At 36.3% G+C, this 26,533-nt stretch overlaps 1 protein-coding gene across 4 annotated transcripts in view; it reads right to left on the bottom strand.

The window, feature by feature from the left end:
- Positions 1-26,533, bottom strand: part of LOC128983383 (putative serine protease K12H4.7) — a 49,376-nt gene that overhangs the window by 2,442 nt on the left and 20,401 nt on the right. For all 4 annotated transcript variants that reach the window (XM_054402646.1, XM_054402644.1, XM_054402647.1 and 1 more), the window contains exons 4-9: positions 18,878-19,113; positions 17,805-17,940; positions 16,488-16,673; positions 3,970-4,085; positions 1,549-1,681; positions 477-646 (exon numbers count right to left, since the gene is read on the bottom strand). In XM_054402646.1, the coding sequence (XP_054258621.1) occupies positions 477-646; positions 1,549-1,681; positions 3,970-4,085; positions 16,488-16,673; positions 17,805-17,940; positions 18,878-19,113 (977 nt within the window). The remainder of the gene's footprint in view (positions 1-476; positions 647-1,548; positions 1,682-3,969; positions 4,086-16,487; positions 16,674-17,804; positions 17,941-18,877; positions 19,114-26,533) is intronic.

The raw sequence follows: 26,533 nt of genomic DNA, 5'->3' as shown, positions 1-26,533 counted from the left end.
ATTTCAAGTGGCTTCAAGCAGTTAACATAAAATATAAACACACAATACACAATACGCAATAGTAGTTTGGGCTGGTAAACCTTCAGAATAAAGAGCTAATGTAAAGTTTTGAATCAAAGAGGAGGGCCATATTTATACATTTAAGACTGTACTCAAAAAAGGAAGAATTTGTTTATAGTACGAGTGAGATAAAAACAATTATAAATTAATTCTTGGTATTGTGTTAACAAAAACCTACCAATATTTAGCCTATTGATCGAGTATATGTGTTAAAAACAAGGTATGTCACGCAAATTAAACACTTTAAGGTTCACTTGACATTTGGTTCAAATATGGGCTTAACTACTTCCAATAACCGCATTATTAGTTCAACTAAACCATGATAAATTACAATAATAAAAATTAAAAAAATACATAGTTTTTTCTTACAGTATATAAAACCTGGACCTTTCTCTTAATGTTCTGTGTATACAAACCATTGATGTAGATAGCTGGCGATTGAGGAATTCTTGTCTTAGTGATACCGAGTGCATGCCAAGGGTCAATAGAGCCATGCACATAGACGACGCGTGTGGCCTGCAAGTCTAGGCCTCCGTACATGGCATTGCTTCTGTACACTGCTCGGTCTAGCAGATCCTTTGTGAAACTGTTACACATACACATAATGGTGCTTTGTTTCAAAGCTTATATGTGAGGATTGACCAATTTAATCTAGTATTCAGTCCAGCAACTTCACTATCAACCTCAATTGTAATTATTAAACTTAAATACAAATAGCACTTTTTATTTGTAGTTTTGAATCACAATACAACCAAATAAGTTTACTACAGGAGACTCCCTCTTATCCGGACTCCTCGGGATCGAGGCCAGTCCGGATAACGGTTTTTCCGGTTAAACCGACGTCCCCCAAAACTTGTTAAAATGGACCATTTTAATGCATACTGTATACAGTATTTGACTTAAATTTAGGAGAGCATTGTATTTAGACACGTGATCACTGGTCTCAAATCTTTCCCACGAGAACAGTCGTTTCGGTACTGCCCACTTCCTGCCGATCTAGTCCGGTTAAACCGATGGGCTGATAAAAATTGTCCGATTAAAGAGATGTCATTTCCGCCGAGTGTAGTCCGGTTAAACCGATGTCCGAATAGGAGGGAGTCTACTGTAGGACTTTGGATTTTACATGAGTTTATAACTAACCTGTTAAGGATGATTTTATAATGAAGATATTGTGATATAGTTTAGTCTTAACTCCTCTAATTGCTGCTATCAGTCAGTTTTTTAACTAATAACTTCTATCAGTTACTTTTTCTTTACCAACTAACTAATAACTTATATCAGTTACTATTTACGGGACTAACTAACTTCTAAATCCTTACAATATTTGACTAACTTCCCCAACTATGCCTCTTGATACCGATACTAATGTATGTAATAGTCAGTAATTAAGTACCAAGAACCGTCTCATCCCCATCAGCTAATTTATCAGCTATTAAGGTTTTTGATTCATGATCAGAGACTCCTCAAATGAAAAAATAACAACCTTACCTTTTGCCAAAAATGTCTGCACATTGTTGGATGAAAAAATCCACAGGAAAATCTTCACCAAACAGAGCAGTTTTACTCTCAGAAGACTGGAAATAGCCAAATTCTGTGCAGGTCTGGTATGTCCACTGGCGAGCTATGGGTAATAAATAAATAAACTTAGTGATGCTGCCATTTCCAAAGCGATGGTTCTTATTCAATCAGGATCATGGGAATGTGTTTTTCAAATAAATATTTTTAAATTAGGTATGATTTGCCACGGGCTTGCAATTGAGAATTTCGAAACTAACCCCAAAGAATGCTAACCCCCCCCAACAGTGAAAATTATCAACAGTTCCGTACCTATCTTTCAGTAAAACTGTAATCCTGGAGTTTTACCACCCTACATGATATTAAAAGCTAAATATTAAGGGGTTCCAGACTTTTTGAATAACCTTATATTATTATCTAAAAACATAAATTTGACAGGAAGGGAAATTGAATTTTTTTTACGGTTTGAGATATATTTTGGTGTACTGTTTCATACTAGCCTAGTCACACTTGAGTTTCAATGTTCCATGTACATCAAAAATTAACTATGTGTAGACTTTACAAACAACAGAACTTAAAAGTAAACAAACATTATAAACTTTAATACGTCACAAGACCCAGTGGCGTAACAGAAGGGTCCGCAGGGCCCGCAATGTGGGGGGGGGGGGAGGGGGGCCAGGAGCCAAGGGCCGCAAACCTTAAGGGGGGGTAGTAGAGAGGCCCGTGAGAAGAGTAGAGTTGAAAAATTGAAGTTCTTTCTTATTGAAATGTATTATAAATTATTCAATAATTGTATTGAACAAGTACAGTAATAACATTAATGTTATTGACAATATGGTGTTATAGTTTAATTTTGTTAGGCCAATTCTTGAGGGATAACGCACTAAGGTAACAAAGTTAACGTTTTGGTGTGGGTCATTGATCATACTTTCGTCACAGAGAAGTATTTTACTTCTCTGTACTTCCTTACACTGCTTATGTCTGCAAACATTGTGTAACATTAGGTTGCCTGGAGCCTGAAGTCATGAACGTTGACTGGGGCCTTTAAATTGTATTATTTTACATTTTAGTTTTGCCCTAATATTAATTGTATTTAGTTGAATACAATATATTGCTACTCTGCTGACTTTGTTTGTTAGCCTATATCATATTTGAACTCACAATTAATCAATACTAAAGAAATATGTTTGTAAGGTTAACGCTTGAAATCCATACAAAGATAAAATTAAGAAAAGGCAATTTAGGCAATTTTAGCCTGTGATAAAAGTACCTATGTCAATCTTTTAAACTAACCACCTTTTAGTATATGAGTTAATTATAACCATCGATAAAAACTAACCGAATAAATGATTGCTAACATGTCTAATAAAATAAAACATATAGCCTCCTTGATATGAAACATTCTTATACGTATAAAAAAATAAAATATATTGATATCATGATGTAGTGATGTAACTTTATAATCAAACTGTGACTGAAATACTTAACACGCCCTTTTATGGGACATTACCCATAATTTATTTAGGTATTACTCTATTTTATGATGAATGGGGGGGGGGGGGGGGGGGTAATTTTGTCGTATCGGTTGTCTAACAATATCTCATTAAAGGGGGCCCGAAAAAATCTGTTACGGCACTGACAAGACCCTTTCTGCTGATTAAATATCTCAGATTCAGCAGAGCTGTTTATTGGTATTAGTATTTTACGTGACTTGTCTGGTAAACACATTTTGGACGAGTGACATAAGATATTTTTTGCCATACTAGTCTAAACCAACCTAACAATAAAAAAAAGTACATATCTGTTATATATTCCCATTGAATGATAACATACTAAATCATGACTTCTAAGAGAGGATATGTTTTTGTTTATTGATTCGTTGATTTATTGCCAATTAATTATAATCAGCCGGTGTCTGGCAAAAATTCATTACAGTACAGTAGCACGTAATGAAACCCAATTTGATTAAGCAGGCAGCAAACGGCTGATTTTCAGACTAATTTCATGCAGGGGAAGTCTATTGAAACAGAGTAGTGTTGCAAAAATATATGACACACCACTACCATACAACTAAAATTTTAACTAGTTTAAGTAATAAAATCTAGTTAAGTTTAAGACATTTGAAGATGAGGGTCGTAGTTCACTCTTTTGTAACCAAGCCCATGTACTTAAAATATTATTCCACCATTTCGCTTAATACTGGAAGAAACTTTTGTGTGCCTTGGACAATACTTTCTTATAAGGGAACAGCTTTTTCTTAACATTTGCCGTTTGTTTATGTAAAATGGTGTTTTTTGGGAGTCTGGAATTAGTTTATGGAATTTTTCGTAAATCTAGTAAAAGGTAAATATAAATGGTATTGTTTTGCCAATAGGGAATTTAGATTGCACTTACCGCCTTTAGTAGCACCCCAAGTAGTATTTTTTATTTCCTTTAAATAGTTTTCATATGTATAATCCAAGCATGATTCATAGTTTGTTTCGAGAAGTAAACTGTTTACAGCCGCATATCTAAAACATAACCATAGGAGAGGTTTTAAAAATGGCAGCGTAACGATATCGGGCGCATGCCAGCTCGAGGATTAACCGTCACCCTTGGGATTGTGAGCATAACAGCAGAGCGAATAGACCGATAACAGAAATACTTTTATAAACCTTTACAGTAAGTTGATTTAAAAGGTTATGGAAGAAAAATATTTGTAATTAAATTACTTACATACAATAGTAATACGGAACTGTTATTTTGTGTGTTGTAGGCTACATGTTCAATGTTCAGACAGTGAAATAAAATCACATTTAAAAATAGTCTAAGTACTATATAGGGGTGACGGATAAGAGAGATTGACGGTTTAAAGGGTGTCGTTTAATCTAGGTTCTACTGTAACAAGACTTTATTCATAGTTGTAGACAATAGACAGTTTCCTTTATTTGTAATTTCGTTAAGAAATGCAATGGTGTCACAAAAATCCAGAATGTTTAACATTAGATTGTTTGACAGTTTACATTTTCTTTCTATAGATAGTTCATAATTGGTCAAAAAATTCCTTAAGGGAGTACACCGGCCGGTCCTGTAATATATATAGAATTATTAATACTTCAAGAAGCAGCCAGGGGAATATTTTAGTTTGTTGTGGTGGCTGCACTGTATTTGGAGATGACATCGCGTCCCCACTACCGATATTCGTCCTCAGTCCCGCGTCATATGTTAACAAGGTTAGTCACTTGAATATTATAGTGCCGCGTTGTTTGAGCGTTCTTATTCTATTAGTACTAATCAGTATTAGTTACTAAATTGGCGCAGTCGCCGGTATGTAAATTGGTAAAAATGGCTAGTGGGTCTATAGGGCGGATGAGTGATTTTAATCCCGGGGAAGAGGACATAAAATCTTACCTTTTACGACTCAAGCATTTCTTTAAAGCCAACGAAGTGAAAGACGAGAAGAAGGTTTCAATTCTCATTACAGTGATCGGACCTAAAATTTTAGCAGTGTTATCGGACTTGCTTTCTCCCAAAACAGTTGATGAAAAATCGTTTGACGAACTAACTAAAGTTCTAGAAGACCATTTTTCGCCTAAAAGACTTGTCGTGGCAGAGCGTTACACGTTTTAGAGCCGTTGCCAGAAACCAACCGAGTCCATATCTGATTTTGCTGTGGCAATTAAACACCTTGCGAGTACATGCAAATTCAACTTGTTTTTATCCGATGCATTAAGGGATAAACTAATTTCGGGCTTAAATAATGACGTAATTCGTCAGAAATTACTGTCTGAAGAACTAGATTTCAACAAGACTTTTGCCTTGGCACTCCTGTTGGAACAAGCTGAGAAACAGACCGGTCTTTTCACAAACCAAACTGTCCACGAGGTTTCTAAATTCAGTGTTCAGAAAAATTCTCTAACAGGCGGTAGAAACTTTAATAGCAGTGTAAACTTGAAGAATAAATTGGCTGGAAATAAAGGTGAAATGTCAAATAGGCCTAGCCTAAATCAGTGTTACCGCTGTACACGTGCCGATCATAGGGCTAGTGTTTGTCCTTACAGTAACTACAAGTACCACATTTGTAAGAAAATAGGTCATTTGAGCAAGGCCTGTAATTCCAAGGATGGTTCTACTAAATTTCGTCCAAAAGGGAAATTCAAAGTTCATCAAGTGGAAAGTGAGGAGTCTAGGCCTAGGCCTAGCCTGGTCAATCAAATGGAGGAAGTATCCTTGTATAATGTTGGAGTGTGTAATAAAAATCCTGGCTACCAGGTAAGACTAGATATAGAAAATGTATCTGTTAATATGGAAGTAGATACTGGTTCAGCTCTGACCATTTGTCCCCAGGAGTTGTATGATCAACATTTTGCACATTTGAGTTTGAGTCCAGTGGACATAAAATTGCTTACTTACTCTGGTAATGAAGTGAAGGCTATGGGGGAAACGCAAGTAAATGTATGTAATGGTCAGTCATATTATTTACCACTCTTGATAGTGAAAATTAATCGACAAAACCAACCGATGCTACTAGGTCGTAACTGGCTTAAGTATGTTCAATTAGATTGGAAATCAATATTTTCATGCAATTACTCTGATCTACCCGTAGATAAACTTAGTGGTCAGATGGTCACAGGTAATGCCACTGAATAGTTACATGCCATGTAATGCTGAACTCCATACTCCAGCAGCACTCCACCATCACGTGAACCTTTATCACCTTTTAAAGGATTCAATACACCAACAACTGAGAAACTGGACTACATAACTAGTAATTTAAGCATGTATGATACTAATAGACCTAGCTCTTTTATAAATATTTCACCTTTTTTAGGGAACATGACCCAATTTCCACTCTTAGGAACAAAGTAAGGCATACAAGTAATAATAGTAATAACTTTTGGTTTTTACATCTGAACATTCAAGGTTTTTGTAATCATTCTACAGATCTGTGTTTTTTACTGGAGAATAGTAGCAACAACATAAAAGTAATATCTCTGAATGAACATTGGTTAAACAAATCTAATATTAATGTATTAAATAAGTTAAATGGTTTTAAAGTAGCTGACTATTTTTGTAGAGACAGAAAACTTAGAGGAGGCTCAGCTCTTTTGTTATCTCAAGAAATTGAATTTAAAAAAAGAGATGATCTCAAGTTTTTAAATGAAGAAATAGTTATTTGTGCAACTAGTGAGAAAAGTGAGCAATTGACTCACTCGAGAGAAATCCTTACTCACGAGCCGTAGGCGAGTGAGGAATGGTTTCTCGAGTGAGGCAATTGTACTTTGAACTCGAGTTGCACATTATACTTTTCCTACAGTTACCATAAAACAAATAAATTGGTGAAGAAACATAACCTATTTTTACACAGAAGTGAACTTTTAATATAACATTTAATGTGAAGTGACAAATACAACAGTACAACAGCTGACCAGCTGATTTACAGCCAGTGCTGCCAACGTATTTCGCGCGCATAGGACGTTGCCTGCATGTTACGCGCTCACTATTTCGTGCCTTCACGTTGCAAATCTGGAGTGAGACAAAGTAATTAGAGTGAGACAATGTTAACATTGTCTCACTGATGAGCGAATTGGCCACTTTGCTTTCTCAAATCAGTGAGAGAACATGTACATTGTTAGGTAACTGTAGGAAAATAATTTTGAATGTAGTTTTGTAGAAGTTTGTGAATGGAATACATTATTTATTTCAATCTATCGTATACCAAATCTGGACATTGATGACATATTTTTTGAGAAATTTGACTGTCTTTTGTCTAAACTTTGGCATGAGTCTAAGTCAAAAAACATTTTAATAGCTTCAGACCATAATATCGATCTTCTAAAAAACAATAACCGATCAAGAAGTTTACAATACCTTTGTTATCAGTTTGGGTTAAAATATCACTTTTTTCAACCAACAAGAATAACTCCAACCTCCAAAACTTGCATTGATAACATATTTTCTAACATGAAATTGATTTCAGATAAAGCTGAAACCCAAATTATCAATGCAGGTGCATCTGATCATGAAGCAATACTATTATCACTAGCTGACTTGAAACCACCCCCCTCAGCTTTAAAAAGATCAAATGTTTCTTTTAAAAGGTCATTTAATTCAGAAAATTTAAATTATTTCAAAAATAGTCTTATTGAATCAGATTGGAAATTTAATCCTTTTGAAACTGTAAATACAAATTATAATAGCTTTTTAGATTGCATCCTGAAAAATTTTAATCAAGCTTTCCCTCTTAAACAATCAAAATGTAATTCTATTAAACATGCATCCAAAAACTGGATTACACTTGGTATAAAAATATCCGCTGAAAGAAAACGGCTTCTCCATATCGAGTCAAGATGGAATAAGTCTAAGGACTTCCAAGATTATGTAAAAACATACAGGCAAATATTCAAAAAAACAATTGAACTCTCTAAAAAGAAATACAATGATCATTACATTAAAAATTCTCTTAATAAGACCACAGCAACATGGGAGATTGTTAAAAGGGAACTTGGACAACAAAAGGAAAAATCTGAATTACCTTATCATGTTCAAAACGATTCCTTATAATTTCAACAACCATTTTCTATCTGCACATACATCAGTAGGGTGTAGTCCTAAAGCCAAAGAGGCTCTGAATTTTATAGATTCAAAGTACTACAAAAATACATTTAAATTCAAACTAATTACCGAATCAGAAGTAAGGAAAATTGTATTTTCCTTAAATAACACAAGATCTGTCGGTTGGGATCAGATTCCATTGTTCTTACTTAAGCATGTAATAGATGAAATACAAACTCCTCTCTGTAATCTCATAAACCAGTCCTTAATGCACGGTATTTTCCCAAACAAACTAAAATACTCCGAAATTTTACCACTCCATAAGAAAAATGATAAAAACACTTTAGAAAATTACCGCCCAATAGCTATGCTCTCAAGTATATCTAAAATATTCGAAAAATGTGTTGACCTACAATTGAGAACTTTTTTAGAAGATAATAATATTTTTAATGATTCCCAATTTGGATTTAGAAAAGGATTAAGTGCTCAACAATCAATGACTAAATTAGTAAACTGTGTTGCGAGTTCCTTGGATGGATCTCAGAAGACAACTGGAGTTCTGTGTGATTTAACCAGAGCTTTTGAATGTGTTCATCACAGTTTGTTAATAGACAAACTTGAAAAATATGGAATAAAAAACAAGGAACTAAATTGGTTTTCTACATACTTGAGGGATAGATATCAAAGGACTAAAATTATCAAATTTGGACATACTATAAATTCTAATTGGGAAAAAGTTGAAGTAGGGGTGCCTCAGGGATCAATATTGGGCCCCTGTCTATTTCTTATTTATGTAAATGACCTACCAAATGTGTTAAAGATGGATGTATTTCAATTTGCTGATGACACAATGCTGTTATGTAAGGGACCCAATGTTGAATCCCTTCAGCACACAGTAGATACAGAATTGGCCGCTTTAAGTGACTGGTTTAGATTAAATGGGCTCTCCTTGAACATGGACAAGACTCAAGTAGTTAATTTTCGATCAGATCATAGAAATAGTTTAAAACAGACCACTTTTACAAATCATCAGTTAATGTCTGAGGAGACAGTCAATTTTTTGGGTATTCATATAAACGAAAATCTTGACTGGCTTCCTCACATTGACAAACTACGGAAAAAACTTTCTTCAGCAATATTTTCTCTCAAAACAATTTCTCAAGTTACAGATACTAAAACTCAATTAACAGTTTATCATTCATATTTTTCATCATTAATGTCATACGGAATACTTGTCTGGGGAAATTCTTGCCATGGTAAGAAGATTTTTAGGCTTCAAAAGAAGGCACTTAGAATCATAGCTAAAGTACCCCGAAGAAGTCCGTGCAAAGTCATCTTTCAGGCTTTTAGCGTTTTGACATTTTATGACCTGTATATTTTAGAAGCATTATTTTGGGTATTCAACAATTTGTCCATTTTCAGGGAGGGTCACACAAACCATAGGCATAACACTAGACATAAGAACCTAATTAAGCCCACTAGCCATAGATTATCACTATTTGAAGCATCACCTCAATATATTGGACCGAAATTGTATAACTTGATTCCTGATCATTTAAAAAACATTGCAAATCCAAAAAAGTTCAAACAAAAATGTAAAGAATGGTTATTGACAAAAACATTTTATTCTTTAAATGAATTTTTAAGTGGAAATTGGGAGGGTTAAGTGTTGAAATTATTTTATTTGGATTTATTACTATTTAGATTTAAGTATTATAATGCATTGACAAATGTCCTGTCATTTTATGATGTAATGACATTCTGTAAATAAATAAATAAATAAAAAAATGCTCGTAAGATGAACAAACCTAACCTAACTTGTTCGGTTGGGCAATATGTTGTGGAACAGTTGAAACAAAAATATGTTTCAGTATTTAAGGGTGGTCCAGGTGAAATAAAAGATGGGAAAGCACGCATTGTGTTGAAGGACGGGGCCATACCTAAATTTTGTAAATACAGGCCAGTGCCGTATGCGCTGCGGAAGGCAGTGGAAGATGAACTTGACCGCATGGTTGCGGATGGAATAGCGTACCATGTAACCAGTGCTGACTGGGCTACGCCTTTGGTGGTAATTCAAAAGAGCCAGGGAGTGCGTCTTTGTGGGGACTTCAAAGTGACTCTTAGTCAAGTTATTCAAACTGAACATTACCCGCTACCACAACCCGAAGACATTTTCGCTTCTTTGGCGGGTTGTAAATGGTTTTCTGTCTTAGATCTTGAAGCTGCGTACCTTCAATTGTCAGTCGCTGAGGAATCTCAAGAACTCCTAACCTTGGCTACGCACAAAGGACTTGTGCGACTTCGTCGTCTACCCCACGATTTGTCGTCTGCTCCTGCTTTATTCCAGGCTGCTATGGATAAGATCATTGGAGGATTGGTGGGGACTGTCGCCTACTTGGACCATGTGTTGATTGGAGGGTTAACTAAAGAGGAGGTTTTATCAAGGTTGGAAAGTGTACTACAAAGATTACACGAGTATGGAGTTAAGGTAAATGAAAATAAATGTTGATTTTTACAATCTAGTGTACAATATCTGGGATATTGTTTGACTGCCGAAGGTATTAGTCCTCAGGAAGGAATTTTAGAAGCTATTCGGGATGCCCCGGAACCTACAAATAAAGAAGAGCTAAGGGCCTACGTCGGATTGGTAAATTACTATGGTAAATTTATCTGTAATTTGTCTGATAAAATCAGCTGCTTTTATGATCTACTTAGGAAAGATGCGCAATGGTTGTGGTCAAATACTTGTTCTAAGGTGTTTCAGCAAAGCAAACTGTGGGTTTTAAGTTCAGATGTGCTGGTGCATTATGACGTAAAAAAGCCCTTGATATTGACTTGTGATGCAAGTCCCAGAGGTGTAGGGGCTGTTCTCTCATACCTCATTGATGGCATTGAAAGACCAATAGCGTTCGCTTCAAAGTCACTAAGTTCGAGTGAAAAGAATTACTCACAGTTGCACAAAGAGGCACTTGCCCTTATTTTTGGCGTCAAGAAATTTCATAAATACATTTATGGAAGAAAGAATGTAATTTTACAGACAGACCATGCCCCCTTGGTAACTATCTTCGGAAGCAAGCGTGGAGTTCCAGGCGTTGCCGCCGCACGACTTCAGAGATGGGCCCTCATACTTTCAGCCTATAATTTTGAAGTGAAGTTTCGACGCGGTGCTGACTTGCCGCATGCAGATGCACTATCCAGACTGCCCCTGCCGGACGACCGGACTCTGGAGCTGGAGACCAACCACGTGTCACATGTAGACACCTGTGTGCAAGTATTCAACTGCTCTGAATTGGTGAGTGATGCGCCCATTACCTCTAAGGATATTTCTAGGCTAACTGACAAGGATCCTGTGTTGACTAAGGTTCGAGATTTCATCTGGCATGGCTGGCCAGACGTTAAGGATGTTGAGTTACTAGACTTTTATAGAAGGAGGGAAGAATTATCGGTGGATAATAATTGTGTGATTTGGGGTGCTAGGGTGGTTGTGCCTGAAAAACTTCGTAATTCGGTGATCCGGCTGCTGCACGACCAGCACCCGGGAATCAACCGTATGAAAATGCTGGCTAGGAGCTATGTTTGGTGGCCTGGTTTAGACAAATGTATAGAGGATGCAGTTTCAGCTTGTCATGTGTGTAAATGCACCAGAAATGCAGTTGCAAAAGTTCCCTTGCAACCGTGGTCTCTAACTACATGTAGGTGGCAAAGAATCCATATAGATTATGCCGAAGAGCCGCAAACTAGGCAACAGTTGTTAATAGTAGTGGACAGCTTCTCTAAGTGGCTCGAGGTTTTTATCATGAAGTCGACTACTTCTGCTAAAACCATTGTAAGGTTGCGGTCGTTGTTTGCATCGTTTGGGTTACCCCAGGAATTGGTGAGTGACAACGCTCCTAATTTTACAAGCACCGAGTTTAAAGAATTCCTGAGAAATAATGGCGTGAAATTCACATTGTCTCCGCCATACCACCCAGCCTCAAACGGAGCTGCGGAAAGATGTGTGCAAGAGGTGAAAAAGAATCTCAAGCGACAAGTCCTGGCGGAAGGTTCTACAGCTGTGTCACTGCAGCATAAACTAGATAATTTCTTATTTGTATATAGTACTGTAACCGGATTGTCTCCGGCCGAGCTCTTTCTTCAGTGGAAGCCAAGAACCAAATTGGCTTTGTTGAAACCCCACTTAATGTCACAGATTGAGAAGGGGAAGGAAATGCAGAAGAATTCCGCTGACAGACGTTGCGGTAGTTTTAGGTCTTTTGTGGAAGGGGAAAATGTACTGGTTAAAACGGTGCGACAAGAACAAGTGTCATGGGTCCCTGGTAGAATCTTGGAGAAACGTAGTGCTGTCACATATGTAGTCAAGGTGTTGGGAAAAACAAGGTTTTGCCATGCGGATCACCTCAGGCATAGCCAGTTAGAGGAGGAAGAAGAAGGAATCATGATTAATAGGCCTATGCAACAATCTCCTGTGAAAACCACTCCAGTCAAGTCGCCAATGAGGATGTCGCCTCAACCAGCTCCCGAGCCTCCTAAGCAACCAACTCCAAGGAGGTACCCGAAAAGAGTGAGCATTCCCGACTTCCCGTCAGCTCAAGTGGATCAAGAGGTAGTGGAGACCAGCATACAGTGCAGCCCATCACCACAACTTAGAAGATCCCAAAGAACCGTACGGAAGCCGAAGAAACTTGACTTGTAGTAAAATTAGGCCTAATGAAATTAGAAGATATTTAGTTTGTTTTTGAAGAGAGTTTTATGAGTTGGTTTAGTAGAGACAATTTAAACTGAGTTATTAATGAAATGACTGGAATAAAAGTTTTGTTGAGTTATTTTATTTTAATTAAAATGTTTGGCTTGGCATTGGACTATTTTGAGCTAAGCCAGAGGAAAAGTTTTATTTTATTTTGGGGCGAGTGTAATATATATAGAATTATTAATACTTCAAGAAGCAGCCAGGGGAATATTTTAGTTTGTTGTGGTGGCTGCACTGTATTTGGAGATGACGTCGCGTCCCCACTACCGATGTTCGTCCTCAGTCCCGCGTCATATGTTAACAAGGTTAGTCACTTGAATATTATAGTGCCGGGTTCTTTGAGCATTCTTATTCTAATCAGTATTAGTTACTAAAGGTCCACAAGCCAGATCCAGAGTTGCTGTTTGAGTTGGTTTCCTGTTGCGTTCTTGAGGTTGTTTGGAAGAGAGTTTATGATTTTGAGGCCAATATAAGAGGGTTTTCTGCTGTATTGTGTAGTGTGGTGGATTGGTAGGCTGTAGTCGGTTGTTCTTCTGGTATGGTAGGAGTGAAAATTATCATTTCTGGGAGGGTTCAGTTTTTTTTGTGTACAGGACAACTCCATGGAGTGCTTTCACTGTTAGGTGCTTAAGGGATTTAAATGCTTCCCTGCAGCTGTCTAAGTGTTCAAGGCCGGAGAGTGCCCTGACAGCTTTTTTTCTGGAGCACCAGTACTTTGTTGACGTTTGCCACAGATGTTCCTCCCCAAGATATTAAGCCATAACTTATATGTGATTCACCTCCTATCCACTTCATCCTCTTAGTTACATAGACCCCAGATGCAAGTTTCTTGGTCAGGTTGTGTATGTGGTCGTTCCAGAAGAGGTCTTCATCAATTGTCAGGCCATGCAGTTTTGAGTTTTTTTCAACGGTTATTTCAGGAATTTCTTGAATTTGTTCATGTTTTCGGCAAAAATTTAGCTGGGTTGTTTTTGATGGATTAATGGCCAGGTCATTTTGGAGGCAGTACTGCAGTGCTTTGTCTGTTGAGGATAAGATGTTGGAGTGTATAATTCTTGTGGTAAGTCATGCATAAATAGAAGAGTTGTGTCATCAGCGTGCACTACCGTTTAACAATTTTCATTCATAATGAAATCTGGAAAATCATTGGTGAAAAGGATGAACAAAAATGGGCCCATGACTGAGTTGTCCCCATTAGTGACTTCGAATGCAACCAATCTATCATATTGCCACCAGAGATACGTAAGTTGTTGTTGTTTCCCAGGAATCTAAGGGGAATGTTTTGTTTTTTGCTCACAAATAACAGGTTAAGGTATCCTGTTCTTTCAGCGAGGTAGCTGAGAGTTCATTGCAGCGTCCCATTTCAAGCCTTACACAACCACTAACAACTTTAATCTGATTTTCGATCACATTTTATTCAGAACTATTAGTTGTTCACAGTGTTTGGCGGATCTGCTGAGCCATTGTCCGTTTGGCAACCGTGTTATTGATCCTGTTATGTTAAAACTTACAAATATAGTTGGAACTGCTGCATTATCCACCACCACTATATGTTCCACCGAAACTATCATTCTCTCAATATGTCTTCCTGAGGCTTAGTGTCAAATCAAGAAGAACCTCAAAACAAACCTCAAATCCCTACCTAAGTGTCCTAAGATAGCATCTTATTTTACAACCCAATCCACTATCCAACCTTGTAAGCAGACTTTATTGCCACTTTTGGACCTGGAGACATCTCTCTTCCTTCAACCTTCCCTTTTTGAACATGCAGTTAGTGATAGAGAAATATTTTAACTTGTGTATGTAAAGTATAAAGATTTTTGTGATCTTGTGCCAAAGAATTGTATTCCTCATTCCCATTCAGGTGAGCCTGACATCCTAACAAAAATCCTTAAAACCTAAACCATATGATGCTTTAATAGCCCAGGCAAATTAGACATATGCTCCCCCAAAAATCGTCTAAAGCTGGAAAGTGTTTTAATACCTTTTGGGGGTCCCAAATAAGAGTCCTGTTAGTTTTCCACGGATTCTGACGTCTGCTTAAGTTTTGGGAGTCGAAAAACTATGAACATTTTGCAGTTTTTTCAGTTGTTCACTTATAACTCCTAAATAACTAATAATACAGAAAATTTTGTTCGAAGGTATCTTTTAGTGCATTCAATTCTGTGTCGATTGGTGTTAAATACGTCAAATTCGGCCTAGCCGTTTAGCCGCTGTAGCTTTTTAAACTTGGATCATTTTCATCAACATGACAAAAAAGTTGATTATTTGACCAGTTTTCAGCTTACAACTCCTAATCGACGCATGCTATACAAAAATGCACCTGTAGTTAGTTTTCAAAACACAAAATTCTGCGTACCGGTATAATGTTTTTTTTACTAATCAATAATGGCAATTGATTGTTACCTACTTTGTATGGTCGCCATTTCATTGAAAAAAGTATTAAAGTTAAAGTTGGGAAATTTTACTGAAATTTGTAACAATGTAGATCCTGTCCTTTAAATGGATTATGAATCATTAATTAGTAGTTCATTCCATGGTAATCATCCAGAGGTTTATCTAATAAGGTGTGAAGAGAGTAAGACCCCCTATCAAGAAAAAAAGCATCAAGACAATCAAGACAAAAAGCATAATTCCGGATTATGGTGTAATATGACCATTGAACAAGTAAGTGCTCATGAGAGCAACATCTTAGAAACTTGACAAGCATCCGAAATAGTGTTAACAATCAATAGCGGTTAAACGGTGAAGCCGTTTTTAATGGATTGGAAAACATTCAACGCAGACTCTTCTGCTCATCAAACTAACTACAGGTAATTTGTTCCTATAGCATGCGTTAGAAGATGTAAGCCAAAAACTGAAGGATGAATCCTAGAATTTTCGGAACCTCAGACAACAATATTAGACTTAAAATTACATAGGGGGTCTTACTCTCTTCACACCTTATTAGATAAACCTCTGGATGATTACCATGGAATAAACCACTAACTAATGATTCATAATCCGTTTAAAGGACAGGATCTACATTGTTACAAATTTTAGTAAAATTTCCCAACTTTAACTTTAATACTTCTTTCAATGAAATGGCGACCATACAAAGTAGGTAACAATCAATTGCCATTATTGATTGGTAAAAAAAAACATAATACGCAGAATTTTGTGTTTTTCAGACTAACTACAGGTGCATTTTTGTATAGCATGTGTCAATTAGGAGTTGTAAGCCGAAAACTTTTTGCCATGTTGATGAAAATGATCCAAGTTTAAAAAGCTACAGCGGCTACAACGGCCGAGCCGTCCGAATTTGACGTATTTAACACCAATCGACGCAGAATTGAATGCACTAAAAGATACCTTTGAACAACATTTTCCGTAGGATTCGTTATTTAGGAGTTATAAGTGAAAAACTGCAAAATTTTCATAGTTTTTTGACTCCCAAAACTTAAGCAGACATCAGAATCCGTAGCAAACTCACAGGACTCTTATTTGGGGCCCCCAAAAGGTATTAAAACACTTTTCAGCTTTATACGATTTTTTGGGGAGCACTCCCTATATTTGATCTAATTTGCCTGGACTAAAAGTAAAATTTTCATAAATCTAGCTGTGGGCCTACCATAGTACATCTGTTTTTCACCTGATGACTGGTGTGCCTAGAGACTCGTTCACCATGATATCACACAGAGTGTCTATTGTGATGTGTGCTGTGTCTGACATTCTGTTGTCTTTGTTGTACTGCACTACTCCAGCAAAGTTCTCAGCCAGGGCCTCAAGAAGGTTGGCAACATCATTCATGTTGTTTATGTCAATAGGGCTGCACAATCTAAAACAAAGTTTACACTAATATAAGACCAAATGATGGAAGTTTGTACTTAAATTATTATTTCAAAACAAAATAAAAATTGTACCCACACAATATAGCAGATTATTATTATTGCACACATTTTCCATCACAATTAGAAAAAAGTGTTCTTGACATTTTGGGATCTGGAATCTGATCCCAAACCATTGTAAAAACTTAGTTTTCTAATCATCATTGAAAATGTCCACTCTAGTATGTTAGTTAACAAAGCTCAAAGGAAGCACTACGATTTGAATTGACTTTATTATTTATCTATCAATAAGACCCATGATAAGCTTTGGTCAACTATTTGATCATAGTGAGATTTAAAAGATAATGTAATCAAGGATATGATTGTTAATACCAATTCTCAATACCCCCTATATTTGGACATTGGTATCGGATTGGAGCATGGATCGTCAAAAGTTGATTCCGATAACACGTCTGCAAAGATCACGCAATCAGAAAATTAACACTATCGTGTAAGACGACGAGCACGTTTCTGTAACCGCGGGAGACGATGATGATGTCTACACTGGCACAGGACAAGTTAGAATTTTGCTGCGATCAAGGAAGATGACAATTATGTCTACCCGACTGCAGGAGATGTTCATGATTCGGCCGCGATTGCTTAAGATGACAATGACGTTTCCGAGACTGTGGGAGTCAATAATGATGTATACACGGCCGCAGGAGATCATCAAAATTTTACCACGGTCGTGGAAGATGATGATATTGTTTACGCGGTCAAAAACGTTAATGAACTTGCGATGATTGCAGAAGATGATGATAATGTTTCCGTTACCACAAGAACTAATCAGGATTTTGCCTTGACTGCGGGACACAATGATGATGTCAAGACCACCGTGGGTAATGATCAGGATTTTGCTGCAACCACGGGAGATGATTATAATTCTGCCATGGTCGCAGGAGACGATGATGATGTGTACCGCGGGAGATTATAAGAATTTTGCGCGCCATCCCGGTTTAAGAAAATTTCGGCAAGGATGCTGGATAAGGGCGAGATTCAAATAAGCAAATAATCTCCGTATTATAGGCTAGTTCATTTATAGAGTGCTTGCTTAGTAAGTACTAAGAGGCTTGATTACTTACCTGAACTTTGATGAGATGGTGTCTTGACCTATTGGAGTTTTTAAGAGTATGTTGATATGTTTGTTGGCAGATTCCACAGCCTTAACACACTTAGTACTGTGAGTAGCAAGAGAACTCTTTACTACATCCATGTATTCTGAAAATAGGTTTAGCATAATTAGGCTAAAAATGAACACTTTACTGTACATTAGTTAGTAAATAATCCTTCCTAAAATTGTATTCACAGGAACCGAGGTACTGTGCCGAACATGACCTGAATAGCTGTGCATAGGCCTATGGAAAGTTATGAAAATAGATTTGAATATCAATACCAAGAAGACCAAGGAAATGAAACTGATACTGGATAATTACAATAGCAATGAAAATGACAGACCTAAAAGAAGTGTAAAATCACCCCAGCCAAGAGAAAAGAGAAGATGTTTTGATTCATACTTTTATAATTGTTATTATATGTTATATATTTAATGATTCATTTAAGGTAATATTGTTTGAGCTTGTTTTCTTACTTTTGGGATCTTGGCTAAACAGTAGGTATCTATGTTAAAGTGTGGTATGAGTTTTACCTTTCACTTCTTAAATGTGTTGGTTTTACCTTTGAGTACAGAAGCATTATTGTCAGAATAGTTATGGGACTGCTGCCAACTGGAGTTGCGAGTCCAGTCAGACTCCTTAGCAGTGCCAACCAAATAGGTACTCTCGGTTGAGTGAGTTATGAGGTTATGAGTTGAGTGAGTTAAGTGAATTACTTTTGACCAATGGCTAGGTGTCCACTAAGTATTGTACTATACTTGTAATACTTGTACTTATACTCTTTTCTGTAAATAATTACTGTAGTTCGTTTTTATGTTTTGAGCTAATCCATTAATAGTATCTAGAGCTGGAGTTTTCATATAACCTTTAGAGGTTTTAATGTTCCTTAATGTCTTTCTGAGTAGGTATCCAAGTTTATTAAGGACTTAATTATTTGGGGTAGTCTCAATTCACACTATGTCAATTAATCAAAACAATAAATTTTTGCAAAGTAAACTATTGGATCGATTTTAAAACAGAAAGCATTCAGTATCAATAAGTACCTGAGAAATCAACTTTAGCAAGAACCGGACCACTGGCTGACATGGAAGCATGGATAAGGTGAGGATACTTGAATCTGATCCAGGCTGCCAAATTGCCTGGGTAAGAGCCTCCGAACGCCACCCACTTGGTGTTGGAAGGCAAGTTGTGCTCATTGTTCATGGCTACAATAAAGTATGCTAGGTCTGCTAGCGCTTGCTCACTCGACAAGTACTTCAGATTCTCAACACTCAGGTCACTGCAACATAGGCCTATTCAAGAATAGTGCAAATAAGGTAAGCAAAAATTTACAGTCAACACACCAATGGAAGTTTAAATAAACAGACTTGGTTTACGCAAGGATTATTTGACAGTATGGTACCTGATGATTTATTAAAATTTAAAATAAAAGTAAGTATAACACTTTGACTGTGCATGGCCCGCCGCCTACCCGCCACAATCCGGCAGCTCATGCTTGAGGGACGCTCGCTTCCTAACCAACCCAACTAACAAGAAGAGTTCAGTGTGTGCTCAGGCTCGATCGCAGGAAGGGGATATTTTGTGCGCCTGGAGAAATATGCTTCTCAGTCTGCATTGTGCATTTCTTTATATTATAGCACAATTTGTTGTCCGTTAACCACAACTTTATTAACATGTATGACAAAATTTCGGGTTGAGTGACAAAATTAGATTTTAAAGTACGTAATTGTCGTCTCACCTGAAATTCTGTCACACCTTAAATTTTGTCCAGATAGCTTAGCCTACAATGAGATAGTCCAGGACTCTTAACGTGTTCGTTATTTAATTATCGTTTTGAGTTTATTGGCTCAGAATATTAATTACAACAATAATGCTTACAGTGTTAAGCTTACCTTTTTAACGTGCTCATCATAGCCACTCGAAAAATATGTGAAGCTAAATTTAGAATTTTGAATAACCTATTGTGAATGCGAATAAGTCTAATTAATTGGAAACTTAACTAAAACATGATTCGGTCGTTATACTTGGTAATCACCAAAGTAAACGTGTCGGGAAAATTAGACTCGGTCGATCACCAGAGTCGATACGGGGTTTCTTAAATCAAATTTACGTAAGACGGTTTGGGGTAACGGAATAAGTTGTACGTAAACCGTTCTGGCAACTTAAATGATTTCCGAAGCTGGTTTAAGACAAAAGGTAGTGTGCTCATACGTGAAAAAGCGTGCGGGGTGCGCGCGACTGCGGCACAATAAAATAAAAATAATAAAACTTTTCTAAAATGAGATTAAACAAAATAAATTCGGTAGCATACAAACCTGATGCCTTACGATTCTACCAGGAACGGTGGAAATCTTTAACTGACCAGAATTAAGTACGTTAGGACTGTTGGATTTATCTCCAAACAGCAAGCGTATTGACGGTTCGGTAGCGGGCGGACAACTGTCCATGAGGTCTGCTCTTCTGGTCCTTCTTCACAATCGCCCCTGGCGGCGGGGTAGGTAACTATCGTCCTCCCCTCCACGACGACGTAGGGCCCCTGCCCCTACGATGCCACTCAGAACGCGGGCGCGGCTTACCCCGAACGTAGAAAATTATAATATCTTAAAAAGAAACTTTAAAAATCGGGTTTTTACCCCTTGACGGGTTTTGGGTCGTTACACATGTGTGAAGAGGACAAAACAAAGTGTTTTTTTTCTTGTACCATAGTAGTTAATTCAACCCTAGGACTGGCAATATGACTATATTCGTCAAATGTCTGTGCTTCCAAAATGCCCATACGATGATAAATAGTGTCAATTTTGTAACAGCTAATGACTCATTTAAAATGATTTTAAAACCAAATAATGTTAATACCATTCGAAAGATGAGATTCCAAACTTTTATTTTCATGTATAAACCAATCTTATTGCATTAACAGATCAATTTTATTGTTGTTACAATTTGAATGAAAATTTAGGCGCCAGACGATTTTATGTTTGGCACTTCAATTCATTACTCTTGTTCAATAAATTGTAGCGCCTATAATTTTGCATGAAACCCGACGTGGTAGGTACCAATAGTAAGATTTTGTTCTGGAGTTTATTTTCATACCAATAACCAACGTATTAAAACGTGACAGGTTTTTTTATTTCACAATTCTGAATCAACCACTTGACGGATATTCATGATTTTTGTGTTGAAAGAAAGATAATTTTGAGAACTAGGGAATGTCAAAGCCATAATTTTAGTTTAGGGTTTCAATTTTTTTGAAATTAGGTTTTATTTTCAAAAACTCTAGCAGCCGACACTAATATTCTAAACAAGCTTTTGGTATAATACCATTTGCTTAACGTAACAGCTGTTAACATTCAGCGTTTGTGACACAAATTCAGCATTTGGATAAAAAATCAATTACTTACGTAGAGTTGACTAATTTATACTATGTGTAATGTTATAATGATTGATACCATCATTTATTCGGCAAGAGGATGACCGATTATTTAAATATACATAGTAATACTAGATGTTCTAATTTATTTTTAGAGCAGTCTTTAAAATCTTGGGTTTGTTTTAGTGCAATATAATTTGTTTGAACTAACAGCTGTATGGATATAAATATACTCTATAGAACTATGAGTTCATTTTTTTTAGTCTTCGATTTTGCCTTTGATTATAGAAAATAAGTAAGATAAGTAGAGATAAGTAGACCATAGAGATAAGTAAAACAATTGCTTATAAAAATCTAGGCTCTGCCCAAGAGCGTTTAAAGAAAAGCCTACGCAAATTATTTTGCTGATCAACTTTCTGAGGAAAGAGTAAAATAACAATGTTTACATGTTTTAACTCATCTTGGTAGCTTTTGTTTGCAATAAATGTTTGACTGCTTAAACTTTGTTTGGATTAGGTCTGAAAATATTGATGATATCAAACAAGGAGATCAAGGATGATCAGGAATCACAATTTTAAATTACTACCACAACATCTGACGGGTTTTATCTAGAGATGGATTACATAGATTAAACACAATGCTATCACATACCTAGCAAACTACAAGTAGACTTACTATCCTTTTGTAAAATCTAAAAAGCTCTTTGGCGTGTGTTCATGTGTGGTAACGTTTGGATGCGCTGATGTAGGCAAAATATCACTTTTATTTCAACTAAACATCTAATCGTTTGAATATGGGAAATTACGATGTACATATACAGTATATTCAATGAGGGTGGGTAATTATCACGGTCGGATATTAGACTGGATAACGGTATGGTTAGTAAACATAGAAAAATTATGTCACTAGCTTTGACTATTAATACAACAGTATCCAATAGTCAATGGTCACTAGCTTACTAGCGTGTTTACTATTTTAAATTCCTTCTACAGGTGACAAGTTCTTTTTCCAAATGAATATAACTAGTAGAACCCCGTCGAAATCGACGGTTCATCTTGAGGTTTTATGTAAATTCAGCTAACTGCGATAGATAGAGTGAAGTCATTAGTTAAATGAAGGGAGGATAAACATAATAATAAGTATGACAATTGTGTTCCCTAAAAAATGTGATTGATGAATTCGTTTAACACAATATTTCCTACCTTTTTATCGGCTTTAGGTTGCCCAAAAGGTTTTTTAGGAGTCTTATAAAATTGTTAGTTCATGAGTTTGTTTCATGTCAAAGCCACTTTCACTATATGGGAGAATGAGTTCATATCTATCATTACGTATAGTCTATCATGTTACGAAAAGAGTCAATATTTATTACTAACAACTAATTCAATCTGCTTTGGAAAATCATTCTGATTGTATCCGGATTTATAAGTAAATCTTCATCTTTGGTCATAAAAATACAGAATTTTATCAGCATATTAAATTAGTTTTTTTTTTTTGTATTTGATAAAAATATCTGATTCTCTAGAAAGCAGTAAGATTCTTACTTCGATCTAAGCAATTTTAATTCCTTCTCTTGCCACATCGACCCATGTATTTAATCATCCTGTTCTTACTTGATAATTCATTAACTTATAGTTCGGATAGTTTCGCCTTGGCCAGATCGATAACATAAAGCTGTGCATGCATTTCGTGGATGGAATGAACCATAATTGTCGGAAATTTGATAACAAATCTTCAACATTTGCGGAACCAAATCCATAACCTAGTCCAGCCTTGGTAACAAATTATGCAAATGCGATTAGATGTGATGACACTGTTGTGTTTCCGAATGCTTTGTATGTAGTGAGGTTTAGATGCGTTGTTACATGTGTACAGCAAAGTAAAAACCCTGTACACATTTTTTTAAATACCTGAATTGACATTAGTTCACCTACTTCACCAAAACCATAGATGAAACATACTCCGTAGTTAGTCAATTCCAAAACTAAAACACAGCTCTCATCCTCAACGTACTCATCTATGACACAAATTTTAACCCGATTGTCGAAAACTTGTATACCAATAAATAAATTTCTGGTGTTCTATCTTGAATTCAAAACTAAATGGTAATTGAAAGTAGGCAAAAAAAGGCAAGTGCCAAACTTACAATATATATAAGCTAACCCGATAAGGAATAATTATGTTCCTTTAAAATTGATATGTCACACTTATTTCATAATTTAAAATTTTCTAAGAGCAATAAAGCACATATTTTTGATCACAACATTTAAAACGTATCATAAATTCATCATTTTGTTGAAACTATAAAAAACTTGCCATGCAGTGGAGAATCAATTTAAAATCATAAATAATAATTTAAACATTTAATTTTGACAGTTTCAGTAGACCTTTGAATACTATTTTAATATTAACAGCTGGTTCATTAAAAGTAGTGTAAAATTATCCATATGGTCGTAATGTAAACAAAATTGCTAAGTGAAATTTAAAGGCCTCTGGGGCAGAGTCCCAAGGAAATTTACCTCGTTTCTCTTTTGAGGGCTCACCTACAGACCAATACCTTTCTTTAGACACCCCTACCAAGTTTCTACACCCAGCCGTTCTCTCAAATTAGCTGTGACAAAAACCCCGTTTTCCTCCATAAGAATAACATGGGATGGGACTTTAAAGGCCACTGGGGCAGAGCCCCTAGGGAATTTACCACGTTTCTCTTTTGATGGCTCATCTACAGACCAAGACCTTTCTTTAGACACCCCTACCGAGTTTCTACGCCCAGCCGTTCTCTCAAAATAGCTATGACAAAGAAAAACAGTTTCAAATTAATATATAGATTCTTTTTACTAAACAGCTGTTTCAAAACAAACTAAATGTTATTGTCATTACTTTTCTTGGTTTACTTATATCAATTAATGCAGTGTAACTGATAATCCCACATCGTGGATAGGTATGGACGATTTATTTAATAATGTCAGTACTATGTCGGCATACCTAATTTTTGATTGGTAAAACAAAAGTCAATTGGCGTGGTAGGTCTCTAGAAAACTGACCAATAAAAGGCAGGGTGTCAGTAAAAACCAAATTCTATTCATGCCATACCATATTATCCCAGTACTGTATGGTTCAGAAACTTGGGCCCTGACCAAAGAACCGAAAAACCTTATTGTTGGGTTTGAGAATAGAGTTCAGAGAAAAAATACGTCCCATTTCAAGATAATGGCGGTTGAGATACGACAGAACAGAGAGCTAAGAGGACTTTTTAAACACCTAGATATAAATGTGCTTTCCAGAAATAAAAGGCTTGGATGGACAGGCTATGCGTGGATGAGAGAAGACATACACTTTTAAAAATGCATTCCAAGGAGTACCACAAGTAAGACGACCACTTGGAGGACCAAGCAATGAAAGACTTCTCCATACTGGTAATAACATTAGAAGAGGCAAGGGATAGAAGAGAATCTGAGGCCAAAATCCTGTACAGGTTTCAGTGGCCACTGAGGTGAAATAAGGTACTCTTTAAGTGATAGTATGCAAATGCAATGGAAGGTAATATGTAGCTACTGTACTTTAAACCAGTGTGTGTGAATCTACTTCACCAATACCATTTTAAGGCTTTCAAATCAAAACAATCGCTGTTTTTTGTAAAATTATTGGAACGGAATTCAAATGCATATTGTATAGGCCTATAGGCTAATCAGATGAAGAAAATATAGGTGGTCACGTGATAATTGTTTACAAGATGATTTCCCTATTAAAAATGCCAGAATTTTTCTTTTTGCCTGTAAACTAGCTGTTCTGAATTATATTCAGTTTTAATCAACTACTTGTTTCCCGTACGTAGGACAACTACTTGTTTCCCGTACGTAGGACGGGCCAAAAGCTAGTGTAATTATAATGAAAACTTGGGAGATGATATTTATAAATCAGCTTACATTTGAAATGAGGAAAATTGTCATTTAGGCAATGACTAATAAATCAATAAAGGATTAGCGTTATCTAATTTATATTGATTTGTAGCCAGAAATAAAAACCCACAATTTGAAATGTGCGATTATGAAATTCAGCATGCTTTTCAGTCACAACAAAACTATTGAGACCAACCAACATGCCAATTGACCTTGACTGGCTACTTGCCAAACAGTGCGTCTCATGTCTAAAATGCCTATAGAACCTTTAGTTTTTAATATTTCTCTATACATAGATATATATTCTTATTCAGAAATATATATGCTGCGAATAGAATATTTGTACCATTTTGTAATATAATAAAGGAAAAAAACAAATGAATACATATTTTCCAATTTTCCATATTTATTCCTGTGGGGTTAAAATCTTTTTTCAAAAAATCAAACATATTTCCTCGTAGAAAAATCAAACGTCTAAATTTTTTATACCTTGGATTTTCTTTCACAATTTTGTAGGAAAATACCAGGAGTCTACTTTTCAAATTTATATCAAATATTCATCGCAAATCTTAGTTTTTGGACTGTGGCAACAGGGATTTTTATCTATTTATTTTATTCAAAATTCACTTCTTTTTGTCTACAAAATGAGCATGTCTATGACTAGAGATTACATAAGTAATTTAGACACTGAACATATTATAAAAACCCCTTGCAAAATCGCAAAAATTACAGGGATATTTATCCAAACCACGAGGGCAGTCCTGGGGTTTTAACCCTCCTGCTGACAGTCATTGTTTGTGTCAGTGGCGGTTCCAAGGGTGGGGGGGGGGGGCTACAGGGGCTAAAGCCCCCTCCTTGGACCCTGGAAAAATAAATTTAAACGTACATTTCGTCCTTAAAACACACAATGTCATAAAACAGACATCAATGTAGTTTTTATTAAACTTAATAAGATATGGCAGGAGTAGTATTAAGTTCCACATAGATAAACTTTGTAGACAATAGCACAACGAATAAAACAATATTACGCTATGGAAAGTTGTACGCATCATCCAATTTTTACAGCAGTCAGCTGTTGACATGCTAAGGCAAAGGCGAGCGCCGAGCGTGCGAGCGAGGACAGGTACCAGCTGATTTCCTGATGTTCCATAGTTAGTTGTCAAATTGTCTGCTAGCCAGCTGGCTAGCCACTAACTTTACACAGGCATCAATCAGCAATCAGCGGTGGCACCAGTAGCCTAAATTGACTATATAAACACTAGTGTTAAAGTTTATAGTCAATAAATAAAATGCTATTACTGAATTCGATACTATATACATATTGTGACAGATCTATGAAATGGAGAAAAACGTAAGGTTAAAAAACGTGTCTACTTGCTTGCATGACATATAACAGGTAAAATGGAAGGTTTTAGGACAATTGGGCACAGTTCTAG

Source organism: Macrosteles quadrilineatus, unplaced genomic scaffold, assembly GCF_028750875.1.
Source record: "Macrosteles quadrilineatus isolate MER2022 unplaced genomic scaffold, UCM_ALF_1.0 Scaffold_1__1_contigs__length_201487025, whole genome shotgun sequence".
Classification (NCBI taxonomy): domain Eukaryota; kingdom Metazoa; phylum Arthropoda; class Insecta; order Hemiptera; family Cicadellidae; genus Macrosteles; species Macrosteles quadrilineatus.
This window is presented reverse-complemented; position numbering and strand designations above follow the sequence as displayed.